This window comes from Zootoca vivipara, chromosome 5, assembly GCF_965207765.1.
Source record: "Zootoca vivipara chromosome 5, rZooViv2.hap1.1, whole genome shotgun sequence".
NCBI classification, from domain to species: domain Eukaryota; kingdom Metazoa; phylum Chordata; class Lepidosauria; order Squamata; family Lacertidae; genus Zootoca; species Zootoca vivipara.
Genome location: NC_142588.1, coordinates 88,477,973 through 88,491,402, shown reverse-complemented (window position 1 = coordinate 88,491,402; position 13,430 = coordinate 88,477,973). Strand labels below are relative to the sequence as shown.

Below are 13,430 nucleotides of genomic sequence, written 5' to 3'. Positions count from 1 at the left end.
GACCTTTATAATGCCCACAGATCACAGAATCATAGAGTTGAAAGGTACCCCCCCCAAGGGTCATCCCTCTGTCATCCAACCCTCTGCAATCCAGGAGTGGCAGCTAAAGATTCCCTGAGGAATGGGCCAGGCGGACGGTGAGATCAGGGATGAATGAGTGTGCGAAGGACGGGGAGGCCAGGATGGGAAAGGTACAGTCAGGAGTCGTGACACATGTCAGCCGGACACACTGGGCAGATTACGGAACAGGGCTCTTTACCTGACAGGTTCCAGTCCCCTAACCCCCACCTGAGAGCCCACCAGCACCGCCCCACATACCTGTTTGGCCTCTTGTCCTGGAAAGAAAAAAGCAGTGGAAAGCTGTATAAATGAGTCATATTCTTCATCTATTTATTGTCTACACCAGGGGTCCCCAAACTAAGGCCCAGGGGCCGGATGCAGCCCAATCACCTTCTAAATCCGGCCTGCAAGCGGTCCAGGAATCAGCATGTTTTTACATGAGTAGAAGGTGTCCTTTTACAGTGGTACCTCGGTTTAAGTACACAATTGGTTCTGGAAGTCTGTACTTAACCTGAAGCGTACTTAACCTGAAGCAAACTTTCCCATTGAAAATAATGGAAAGTGGATAAATCCATTCCAGACGGGTCCACGGAGTACTCAACCTGAAGCATACTTAACCCAAAGTATGAGTGTAATTGGTTCTGGAAGTCCGTACTTAACCTGAAGCGTACTTAACCTGAAGCAAACTTTCCCATTGAAAGTAATGGAAAGTGGATTAATCCATTCCAGACAGGTCCGCAGAGTACTTAAACTGAAAGAAAAAAACCCGAAGCGTACTTAAACCAAGGTATGAGTGTATTTAAAGTGCATCTCTGGGTTATTTGTGGGGCCTGCCTGGTGTTTTTACATGAGTAGAATGTGTCCTTTTATTTAAAATGCATCTCTCGGTTATTTGTGGGGCATAGGAATTTGTTCATATTTTTTTCCAAAATATAGTCTGCGTCCGCCCCCCATAAGGTCTGAGGGACAGTGGACAGGCCCCCTGCTGAAAAAGTTTGCTGACCCCCTGGTCTACAAAGATTGACAGAGGCGCCGAAAATTTTCAGACTGGGGATTTCTCCCAGCCCTACCTGGAAATACCGGGGATCAAACCTAGGACCTTCTGAATGCAAAGCAGATGCTCTACCACTGAGCCATGGCACCTTCCTCTATGGTGGATGTGCGTGAGAGAGAGAATGAGAGAGTGTTTTCAGTTTCTCAATCTGTCTGGGTCTTCCTCTTCCTCTCTTATTTGAGAGATTTCTGTCCTATCCTTCAGTTAGAACCTTTCAGAGCGGCCAGCAAGGAAGAGTGCCTAGGGGTCTCCTTTTACAGCGAGCAACCCTGTAATTTGAAGGGCTGTCCGATTTTAGTCTGCTTTGAAGAGAGAGCAAGTAGCCTTGAAGCTGCTTGTCCACAGTTTACACCTGGGGAGCTGACTAAGCTGGCATGCGGCTCACCTGGTCACAGTTTTCACCCCTAGGATGGAACGCGTTATATTTCTATTTAAATCGTTCCACTTAAGAATTATTTCCAAACTTTCATCTGTGTGTATAAATTAGCATAACCCAATTTTATGCAGATTTGTGTCCTTTTTGTGGTGCCGCAATTCCTCTCTTAGGGAAATGTGCAGGTCCCCACTACCCATCACAGCGTTAAGCATGGCAGCAACATATAACATTAAGGCACCAAAAATGTTACTAAGCATTTGTTGTTGTTTAGTCGTTTAGTCGTGTCCGACTCTTCATGACCCCATGGACCATAGCACGCCAGGCACTCCTGTCTTGCACTGCCTCCCGCAGTTTGGTCAAACTCATGTTCGTAGGTTCGAGAACACTGTCCAACCATCTTGTCCTCTGTCGTCCCCTTCTCCTAGTGCCCTCAATCTTTCCCAACATCAGGGTCTTTTCCAAGGATTCTTCTCTTCTCATGAGGTGGCCAAAGTATTGGAGCCTCAGCTTCAAGATCTGTCCTTCCAGTGAGCACTCAGGGCTGATTTCCTGATTTCCTGTATGATTTATGCTATAATTGTGATGTTATATCACATTCTATCATGCTATTGTTATTTACTGTTATTGTTTGGGATTCATTTGAATGAAACGCAACATAGGAATATAATAAATCAAATCAAATCAAATCTTCAGAGCTCAGGCAGGTACATAATGCATGTGTGTAACATGACATATAATCTGTGGCTTGGTTCACTATTTCGAGTTATATACCTTGCCCATTTTGGGGGCTCCATGCTCTCATGCGCGTCACGGAAGACAAAGGCCCCGGGTTTGGGCTGCAACATGTTGGGGGGGGTATGGATTTATTTTCTGTTTTCTGACTGTGAAACAGTCATCGGCTGGATTGTGTCGTGGTTTGTCAGGAGCGGGTATCATGTCTGGTTCTGATGTCGCTGATATCGCTTGGCGACAGTACAGTGGTACCTCGCAAGACGAATGCTCTGCAAGACGAATTTTTAGCAAGACGAATGCGTCCTGCGATCTGATGGTGACTCGCAAGATGAATTCATTTTGCAACAAATTCGCCTTGCGAATCGCGGTTTCCCATAGGAATGCATTGAAATTTAATTAATGCGTTCCCATGGGCAAAAAAAAAAAATTCAATGCATTCCTATGGGAAACCGCAATTCGCAAGATGAATTTTTCGCAAAACGAATTGACTTGTGGAACGAATTAAATTCGTCTTGCGGGGCACCACTGTAATCTGCTTGTAAGGTAAAGGTAAAGGGACCCCTGACCATTAGGTCCAGTCGTGACCGACTCTGGGGTTGCGCGCTCATCTCGCATTATTGGCCGAGGGAGCCGGCGTATAGCTTCCAGGTCATGTGGCCAGCATGACAAAGCCGCTTCTGGCAAACCAGAGCAGCACATGGAAACGCCGTTTACCTTCCCGCTGTAGCGGTTCCTATTTATCTACTTGCATTTTGATGTGCTTTCGAACTGCTAGGTTGGCAGGAGCTGGGACCGAGCAACGGGAGCTCACCCCGTCACAGGGATTCGAACCGCTGACCTTCTGGTCAGCAAGCCCTAGGCTCAGTGGTTTAACCACAGCGCCACGCATGTAATTCTCGTACACCTAAGATGAACATAACATTTTTTTCCCATTAGCTCTCCCTTTAGATGTGGAAAGGGCCTCACCCAGGGACCAGCATTTTTTAGTTCCAAGTGCTGGCAACTCTAACTACTTCATCTTTTATCCTTTTCCTACAAAATTCCTTTGGTTAGGAGGGAAAAGCCTTCAATACCAGGGACTAGTCTATTTTTAGAAGCAACCTTGTATAAAATATACATACAGGAGAGTGGGGAGGGGGAACTCAAGCAAAACCACTCCCATTCCTTTGGCAAGCCTGTTAAGTGTTAGAAATAAAATTTCTTTCTTTCTTTCTTTCTTTCTTTCTTTCTTTCTTTCTTTCTTTCTTTCCATCCCTCCATCCATCCGGCAGATTCTCAGGCAACAGGCATGCAATTGGAATGGCCTTTGAGGCCATTACCATTTTAAAAAAACAACTTAAAATCATTTCTTGTACTTTTATGCCATGAATGTGTGTATTCACAATGCCTCCCCCTTCCTCCCAGGTTGTGTACTCATTATACCTTTAAAGCACACTGAAAACACATTCTTACCCTCAAATAATTCTGGGCACTGTAGTTTTCCCGGCGCAGAGCTGCAATACCTAGCAACCCTGAACCAAAATACAGTCCGCAGAATTCTGTGAGGAGAATAATGTGTTTCAAGTGGCCTTAAAGGTGTAGCGTGTGCACAGCCCCAATGCCAATTATTGAGAGCATAAGCTAATGATTTTATTTTATTTTTATTTTATTTTGGGGTGGAGGTGGGACATTGGTGTACACTCCTTCTCCTGGATTAATCAGTGGGGAGCCTTGGGGGGAGGTTGAGCCTTCCCCTCCATCAACTGTTGGCATCTCTCTTGGCGAGGACTGTGCCACATTTTCAGAAGCCTGGCTGCAGGGGAAAAAGCAGAGAGGAGAGAAGAACTCGTTGGGAACATTGTGCGCTCTGTAACTTTTGAAGAATGAAATGCTTGTTGCTCAGATGGGGGGGGGCAGGCCTGCTTTACCAGTATTTTGCTCAAAAATAGGCAGTGCTGTTTCAAAGAACTGAAAGGGGGCTTTATCTCACGCCTGGACTTACGGTAATATAGTCCATGAAGCTCATCGCCCTCAGCTAAAGGCTCAGTTTATGAAGAGCCCGTTTCTGCAAAACACGAGAGACAAATGCTGAAAACCATCAGCCTGGAGATGGGACTCTTCTGTGCCGTCAAGAGTCATATGACAAAATGAAAGCCTATGGTCAAGTCGAAAAGGTATCTTTCTTTGCGTTGCTGTGGAGATCTGCAAGAGAGCTTCTTCCCAGTTAACTGACTGGAGGTTTCCCTCATTTCCACCATTCCCACTCTCTCTCTCTGTTTTTTGCACAGATGAAATCATGCAACAGGAGATCAGGCCCCTCGTTGCCGTGGATATCATAGAACAGCTTCACCGGCAGTTTGCTATCCTGTCAGGTAAGGGTTGGGCTTCATTTGTTTGATAACTCTTGGTAGAACACACCCCTTTAATTGCCCGTTGACAGCTAACCAGGAGAAGCTCTGCGGCAGCTACTAGGTAGGGACAGGGGCAAAACTGGGTTTGGTTTGCATTTCAGTGCAAACCTACCCAATTCTGTACTTCCTGAAACAGTACGCAAATTCAGTTTCTGATAGGTGGCCGGGATACATGAGCCGAAACACAGATATCAGTTGATGTTCGAGTGCCTCTGAATTTCATAATGCAGTTTTCCAACCAAAAAAATGTATGCAGAACAGCATATGTTTGGGGGTAAGCATGCATAAAAACTCACGCTAGTGAAAATAAAATAGAAAAATGCATTATATTGGGGAAATTGCATGTAAAAATACGTATATTCGGCAGAATTGCATTAATAATAATAATAATAATAATAATAATAATAATAATAATAATATTATACCCCGCCCATCTGGCTGGGCCTCCCCAGCCACTCTGGGCGGCCTCCAACAGAACATTAAAATACAATAATCTTTTAAACATTAAAAGCTTCCCTAAACAGGGCTGCCTTCAGATGTCTTCTAAAAGTCTGGTAGTTGTTTTTCTCTTTGACATCTGATGGGAGGGCGTTCCACAGGGCGGGTGCCACTACCGAGAAGGCCCTCTGCCTGGTTCCCTGTAACTTGGCTTCTCGCAACGAGGGAACCGCCAGAAGGCCCTCGGCGCTGGACCTCAGTGTCCGGGCAGAATGATGGGGGTGTGCATATTAGAAGAAAAGTACCCTAAGATGTTGATGAATTTTTCTGAGGCCCTTGTTTTAAAACATTATAAACTGATGCAATAATGTGGGTGGGGGAGGGAGGTTTTGTTATTGTTTTTATTATGTATCTGAGATCTACAGACGAATGGCAGTAATATAATGATGATGATGATGATGATGATGTAGAAATGTGAAAAACTGTCCCTACAACCAAAGTCCTGGGTGTCTTGAGCCTCATACCCTAAGATTTAGGGAAAGGGCCTGAGAGCTCTGGAATGGGGAGAAGAACCCAGGTTTCAGGTGAGCAGGTGAGTTGCTTCTGCTTCTGCTGTTTAACAGAAGAGTTAGAGGTGAGGAGAAGATGCAGTGAGTGTGGTGTAAATGTGCCTCAACCTTTCCTCATAAGGCTCTTGTTTCCAGCCCCTTGATCATATTGGTCACCCTCCTCTGCTTACATCCCAGCTGGTCCATATCCTTCAGAAACTGCGGTGCCCAGAATGAATGTATTATTATATTAATACTAGCTAGCCCGGCCACGCGTTGCTGTGGCTCAATCTGTTGAAAGGACCCTCAGAATCCCCCTTCAGATTCATGAGCTATCCTGGCCCCTCCCCCCTCCCCAGCTCATCCCTGTGATTGGCCCCACCCTATGACCTTTCCCGCCCTCTCCTCCCCCCACCCCCACCCAGGGGAGCCCCCACCTCTACTCGGCCTAGTCTGCAAAGCCGAGCTGAGCTGCTGTGGAGAGGGAAGCTTTCCTACCTGCAGTACAAGTGTAGCCGCCGCTAGAGGCCGCTGTTGTGCAAGCTCTCCTGATTCTGGCTTCTATTTCCCAGCATGCACTTTAGGGTGAGTTGTGAGTTCCTGAACACAGGGTTTTGGGGGTCTTACCTGGCCCAGGTGTGACATCTGTCTACGCAAACTGTATATGGTCACTCGAGTATTTGCATGGGACGTTGTGTCCGAATATCAGTCAAGCGGTTTCAGAGAAAAGTGGAGACACACCCACACGCCCTTTTTACTTTTATATATAGAGAGATTTAAATGTATGTATGTATGTTTCTAATGTACATAAAGCCTCTGTGAAAAAGATGTATAGCTGGAAGTTAGAGTGAAGCTGTTGCTAAAGCCTTGGTAGATTTTATTGTTTTTAGAAGACACCTGAAGGCAGCCCTGTTTAGGGAAGCTTTTAATGTTTAATAGACTATTGTATTTTAATATTTTGTTGGAAGCCGCCCAGAGTGGCTGGGGAAACCCAGCCAGATGGGTGGGGTATAAATAATAAATGATGATGATGATGATGGTGCCAGGAGAAAAAGGGAATGGCAACTCACCCTCTTCCCATTTCAACATCTTGTAATAACAGCCTGGAATTATGCGCAAATGAGTCCAGTGTGCAGTCTGCACCTATATGACTGATCCCATTATGCACGCCAGGAGCTTCTGAGACAAATTGTCACCAAAGATATTAGAGGGGATTTCGTTTCCTTGGCTAGCTTTCTTTCCTTTTGTTTTGGAAGTCGGCTTAGTGTCCTGTTTTCCCCTTTAACGGAAAAAGGGAAAGCCATATATACCGTATATATATATATATAGCAGGGATGAATGGATCTAGAGCTCACTCTATCTCAGGGGTCCCCAGACTTTCTGCGCGGCGGGCCGGTGCCCGCCGCGCCGACCGCGCGGTGGGCCGGAGGGTAGGGGAGTGCGCGCGCAGCGGGCCGGAGGGCGGGGGAGTGCGCGCCCGTGCGCATGCGCACACGCACACGGGCGGGAAAAAATCGCCAAAAATCGCTTGTGCGCATGCGTATGGGCCTCCCCCGACCCGGAAGTGCACCAGAAATGACCTCTTCCGGGTCGGGAGAGGCCCACACGCATGCGCACAAAGGATTTTCGGCGATTTTTTGCCGATTTTTTAGATCGGCGCTGCGCCGCGCGCCGTGAGAGCGGGCGGCGGCAGCGGGCGGCGGGAGTCGTCGCGGGCCGGATTGGAAGGCCGATTGGGCCGCATCCGGCCCGGGGGCCGTAGTTTGGGGACCCCTGCTCTATCTGCTAAAACCCAGAACTGGAATGCCCAAGAAATGCCCAGACCTCCAAAGCCTAAAAACCATGTTTACGCATTTTAGCCCCAAACTGAAAGTGCAGGAAGAAGTGATGGGATCAGAGAGGAAGGGACCAAGGTGCATGTTCTGTTCTGCTGTGCTCTTGATGGTATACTCTTTCCACACTTGAGAAGCAATCAGTTCCAGGGGCAGCTGTAGAGGCTCGGCTTCCTTGTGAGAAAAGAATCCCAGAGACTTGGGACCGTGTCAGCAATATCTGCTTGCAGACTGGGCAAGTGCAAAGTATGCCGAGACACACACAAGCAGTGTTGATCCAAGGTGTAAGCGCACTGGAATATCCCTGCCAGGTTGTACCAAAAGCCTGCCTAGTCCAGCATCCTCTTTCCCATAGTGGTTAACCGGATGCCCCTGGGAAGCCCACAAACAGGGCACCGGCTCAATTGCCATTCCCAGCAACTGGCATTGAGAGGCATGCTGCCACTAATCCTGGACTTAGTATTTAGCCATCATGACTCGTAGAGCAAGAGTACTGTAGAGTTGGTCCTGCAATGCAGGAATCACAGTTAAAGAATCCCTGGTGAATGGCCATCCAATCTCTGTTTAAAAACCTCCAATGACGGAGAGTCTATGGCCTTCTGAGAGAGTCCATGTTTTTGCTTCCTCTTCTGTTTGGAGTGTTTCATACTTTTCTGTTACTGGAAAGAGTCTGTTCCCTTGGAGCAACAGAAAATAAGGGACATATTATTATTATTATTATTATTATTATTATTATTATTATTATTATTATTGCCAGGGGGTTGTTGCGACTACTCTAGAGTAACGACGCCCCGCATTCTTGTCTTTAAAAAGTTTTATTTAGTGCAGTCTATTTACGGTGAAACTGGTGTGTAGAACATGTCTGCTCAGTCTGATGCAGAATCCGGCAATGGACCGCTCCTAGACTTCTTCCAGCATAAGAGTCTCAGGACGGCAAATCTCCTTCCCCTCCTTCTCCTGCGTAATTCCGGAACCGGGGGGGGGGGAAGGGTCTACGCTCCTTATTTTCCTTCTCCCCCCTTTCCCCCCCTCTCTTCCTCCCTCACGTGTAGCAGGGGCTCTTCTGTGTTGCCAGAGCCCTGGACCTCTCTTCCCCCTTCCTCACTGGACTCCTCCCTGTCAGGAGTATGGGCAGGAGTCAGGCTCTGGGGCCTGTAGTGCTTTGCAGGACTGGGGCCTGCCTCAGCTTGTGCTGGAGAAGCAAGGCGTGGCCACACAGGTGAAGACCTCAGCTTGTGCTGGAGAGGCAAGGAGTAGTCACCCAGGTGAGGCCACTTGATACCTCACTGCACCTGGTGGCAGGAGCTGGGAAGGATAAAAGCCCAGCATTTCCTTTCAGCTCTTGGCCACAGCAACGCTATCCCTGCCTGGTTGCATCTGGCCTCTTGCTCCTTGGACCCTTGCCTTGCCGACGCCTTGATTCTTGCTCCTTGGACCCTTGCCTTGCCGACGCCTTGATTCTTGCTCCTTGGACCCTTGCCTTGCCGACGCCTTGATTCTTGCTCCGTGGACCCTGGCCTTGCCGACGTCTTGATCCTTGTTCCGTGGACCCTTGCCTTGCCGACGTCTTGATCCTTGCTCCGTGGACCCTTGCCTTGCCGACGTCTTGATCCTTGCTCCGTGGACCCTTGCCTTACCGACGTCTTGATCCTTGCTCCGTGGACCCTTGCCTTGCCGACGTCTTGATCCTTGCTCCGTGGACCCTTGCCTTGCCGACGTCTTGATCCTTGCTCCGTGGACCCTTGCCTTGCCAACGTCTTGATCCTTGCTCCGTGGACCCTTGCCTTGCCGACGCCTTGATCCTCGACCCTTGTACCTTCGCCTTGCTTCTTGTTCCTTGAACCTTCGCCTTGCTTCTTGTTCCTTGAACCTTCGCCTTGCTCCTTGACTCCCAGACCTTCGCCTCTGCCTTGCTCCTTGATCCTGCAACTGCCTGCTGCTGGACCCTCAGCCCTGCACCTGTTCCTGCTTCTACACCACCATCTTGCCTCTGGTCCTGACGCCCGCCGACCGGACCGTGACACTCCCCATCCTCGCTGGCATTGCTGCTAGTGGAGGAGCTGCTCCTGATGAGGGGAGGAGGATCCCTATATTCTCTTCCCCTTACAATTATCATCATCATCAACAACAACATTTGTATACCACCCTATACCTGCAGGTCTCAGGGTGGTTACAATATGAAAACACAAAATACATTATAAAAATAAAAACAATAACACCCTATACCCACAGGTCTCAGGGCAGTTACAACATAAAAACCACAAGATAAAAACACAAGATAAAAACAAAAACAACCCAATAGCACCCCCTGTTGCAATGGGTGACCAATAACGAGATGGGAGACAAGGCAGAGTTCCCAAAGGCCAACCCTGGGCGTAGCTCAGGAGCCTGTATTTATTGATAGTAACTTTGACAGCTAATGATTAACCCGTAATGTAACTTCCAACCAATGACAGGAGCGTAACCTCATGCATAGTAATGTTTTGGTACATGTCACTTCCTGCCAACACCCAAAATTTCAGCCATGAAGGAAGTGTCGAGTCTCACATCCCTTTCAGCATGTACCTGTCACATGCCTGCTCTTTAAACACCCCCCTCCATCTTGTGACTCCCGGTACTTTTCCAGAACCCTTCCTGTTTCCCATTGTTCTTCTCTTGACCTAGGTTTGACCCATCCTGGTCTTCTCCTGCCAGACCTGTACCAACCAGATCTAACCAGATCCTTCCAGATCCACCATGTCCCATCCAGTACAACTGACCTGTGTCTTTATCTCCTGACCTGTCACTTTGCTGGCCTGCCAGCACTGCGTTTTCTAAACTCTAGAGGATCGGCGGGTATGCCACGCCATTTTCTAAATCAACCCCACAACCCCCTCCCCAACACATTTTAAAAGGGCCTTGGATGTCAAACAGCCAAACGCCTGGTTAAAGAGGAACATTTTTGCCTGGTTCCTAAAGGTGTACAGCATCGAGTGATTTATGGGCATTGATAACCTTATTCTCTTCAGAATTCGTCTAATCCTCTTGTAAAACCATCTAAGTTGCTGTCCCTCACTAATCTTGTGGGAGCAGTTTCAATAGTTTAGCTATGCACTGTGTAAAGAAGCCCCTACCTCCTTTTTACCCTTTTGGCTCACCTGAGTTCCAGGGAGTGGCCAACTTTTACTCTCCATGAATTTCTGAATGAGTCACGAGACACAATGCTTATGGGTATCATTCATTTTGCAAGAGATTCCAGACCATTCCTCTTTTGCAGTTTCAGAGGAAAGGTATCCCTTTTTACATTTTAAGGCAGCAGTGGGGAACCTCAGGCCTGGAGACATAACTAGTGCCTGCCACACTTCCCTATTTCATCCGCAAGGCTCTTATAGCTAAGCCACGACAGCTTCCCCTGACATAATATATTTGCCAAAATGGAGTTTGCAGGCACCAGCAATCAGCTGATTGGCAGCACCTTCAAAGTCCCTTGCAAAGCATTTTGCAAGCATGGACAATCAGCTGGTTGTTGGTACTGGCATAGCGCTGTGGATGGCGCTTTGCAAGCCCCGGTGATCAGCAGATTGTCTGGGCTTGCAAAGCACCATCCTGAGAGCTATAGAAGTGCTGCGTTGGGGCACATGGTTTCAAACTGTGGGGACAAAAACAGGTTACCTGTCAAACTTTGCCTGTGAGCTCTGGTAAGGGAGATTAATTACAGTATCCTGATCCTCAGCCCTGGTGAAATGGATCTGTGCCTTTTATACAATTCCCCCCCCCCCCGATAGGCATAATCCCCCCCCCCCGGCATGTCCTTTTTAGTAAAATACATGGGAATCACTACTATATGTAATCTACAGTGTTGTTGATATTTGAGAAAAGTAAATTCTTTTTTGTTTTTTTTAAGTGCATTATGCCCTTAGGAATCTAGAAAACAAAAGATGTGGATGACTGCAGGTTCATGACGGTTGAGAAATCTGCAGGAATTTGCATAATCTGAGCACAATAAGCACTGCAGCAAAGCTCGTTTTAATTCATTTCCCCCCTAAGACAGGCAGAGAGAGACAAATGAGAGAATAGTGAGGTTTGACAGCTGCATGATCTGCTTCCTCCATCAGCTATCGTTGATGGACATCTTTTGTTAACTGGCTAGATGTATACAACAGCAATCTGAGAAGCTGTTTTGCTAAATGTGTCAATTTAGCTCTGGGCCTTGGCCCTGGGTGCTAATGCCAGTTCAGTCTAGGTGATGGCTAAACTGTTTTGGCCAACATGCCAAAGGTAAATTCCGAAGTCTGAGCTGAGGTAATGCCACTGTGGAGCAGGCAAAAGAGTCTTGTGGCATTGCATGTGGGTGACCCATGTAAAAGGGTAAAAAGGTAAAGGACGCTTGGATGGTTACGTCCAGTCAAAGGTGACTACGGGGTTGTGGTGCTCATCTCACTTTCAGGCCGAGGGAGTCGGCATTTGTTCACAGACAGCTTTCCAGGTCATGTGACCAGCAGGAATAAACGGCTTCTGGTGCAACGGAACACCATGACGGAAACCAGAGCGCACAGAAACACCATTTACCTTCCCGCCACAGCGGTACCTGTTTATCTACTTGCCCTGGTATGCTTTTGAACTGCTAGGTTGGCAGAATCTGGGACAGAGCAACGGGAGCTCACCCCGTCGCAGGGATTTGAACCACTGACCTGATAGGCAAACCCAAGAGGCTCAATGGTTTAGACCACAGCGCCACCCGCGTTCATATAAATATATATATGTCTGTAACCCATGTAAGGGCTTGCCCACACTTACCATTTGCCCCACTCTTTCCAGGCACAGGTCTGTGGTTTAAAGCTCCGTGTCCAAGCATATTTAGGGGTTATTTTTTTGCCCCGGAGCCTTCCCCGAGAAAACCCGCTGTGACCCATCTCTGCCTCTTGGTCACCCTCTGCTCCAGCCTTGGAGTTTGAATTGCTCTCTGCCACAGCCTCTCTCCCGCTCACTAAACCCTGGTACATCTTCAGATTCTGACACCTTCTGTTCCCAGTCTTCTCCCTCTTCTCCCTATTGCTTGTGGGGCTCTGAGCCTTCTTCCCAGGGGGGTTCCCCAGCAGCGGGTGCCTCCCACCACTCCTCGGCACCCAGCCATGACAACAAGTGCCCTAGGTAACTTAGAAGCTCAGCTTCTACAAAAATTTTCCTGTGTGTTAATCAAGAGATTAATGTCGTCTTCTTCTTTGGCGATCACTCGTAGCTGTGATCTTCTGTAAACATATTTTTAACAATGAGTCCGGAAGTGACTGTGGAGGCCAATTCTGGATCCACATGTCCTTCCACAGTGGGGACATTGGTTTCCGGACGGGAGTTGATCACCAGGGGCGTAGCCAGGATCAAAACTAGGGGGGGGGGGCAAGCCATGGTCGTGAAGGGGCGGGGCCAAGGCACAGAAGGGGAGGGGCCACAAAGTGGGCGGGGCTAAAGGGCCAACGGGCCTGATGACATCGTGGCGGTGGCAGCAGCGGCCACCTTGTGCTTCTGGGGCTGGTAGCGTTGGCGGCTACCCTGCTTGGCTGGAGAGGACGGGAGGGTCGGGCAGGCGAGAGGAGGTGGCAGGGCGGGCGAGGGCGAGGCAAGACACGGCCGCAGCCACGACGGCTCCGAGGCGTTGCTGCATATCAGCATAATATTTCAACCATGGTTCAAGCCCCACCTTAGGAAAAAAATCCTGCATTGCAGCGGGTTGGACTAGATGACCCTTGTGGTCCCTTCCGATTGCAATTCTACGATTCTATTGATATATTACCATACCATATGCATCGTTCTGCTTTCTTGAATTCTCCTACTCCTAGGCATAGCAGCCAACTCCTAGAGGCCTAGGTGCCTCTCCCCCCCCCCAATTACTGATAAATACCGTATTTGAAAGAGTCATCTCCCCATGTTGATGGGCTTTCTATGTGGGGCTTATCTGCCCCCCCCCCGTATTTTATTAAGGATGGAAGAGGGAGGGAAGGAAGGAAGAAATAGAGAGAGGGATAA

At 48.3% G+C, this 13,430-nt stretch overlaps 1 protein-coding gene across 6 annotated transcripts in view; it reads left to right on the top strand.

Annotated features, from left to right (window-relative positions):
• The window catches only part of MCF2L2 (MCF.2 cell line derived transforming sequence-like 2), a 203,548-nt gene that overhangs the window by 33,424 nt on the left and 156,694 nt on the right, over window positions 1–13,430 (top strand). For 5 of the 6 annotated variants that reach the window (XM_088669225.1, XM_088669226.1, XM_088669224.1 and 2 more), the window contains exon 2: window positions 4,490–4,573. In XM_088669225.1, coding sequence (XP_088525351.1) covers window positions 4,490–4,573 — 84 coding nt within the window. Of the gene's footprint in view, window positions 1–4,253; window positions 4,376–4,489; window positions 4,574–13,430 lie in introns of those variants that run through there. The other variant, XM_088669227.1, reaches the window with a different exon arrangement.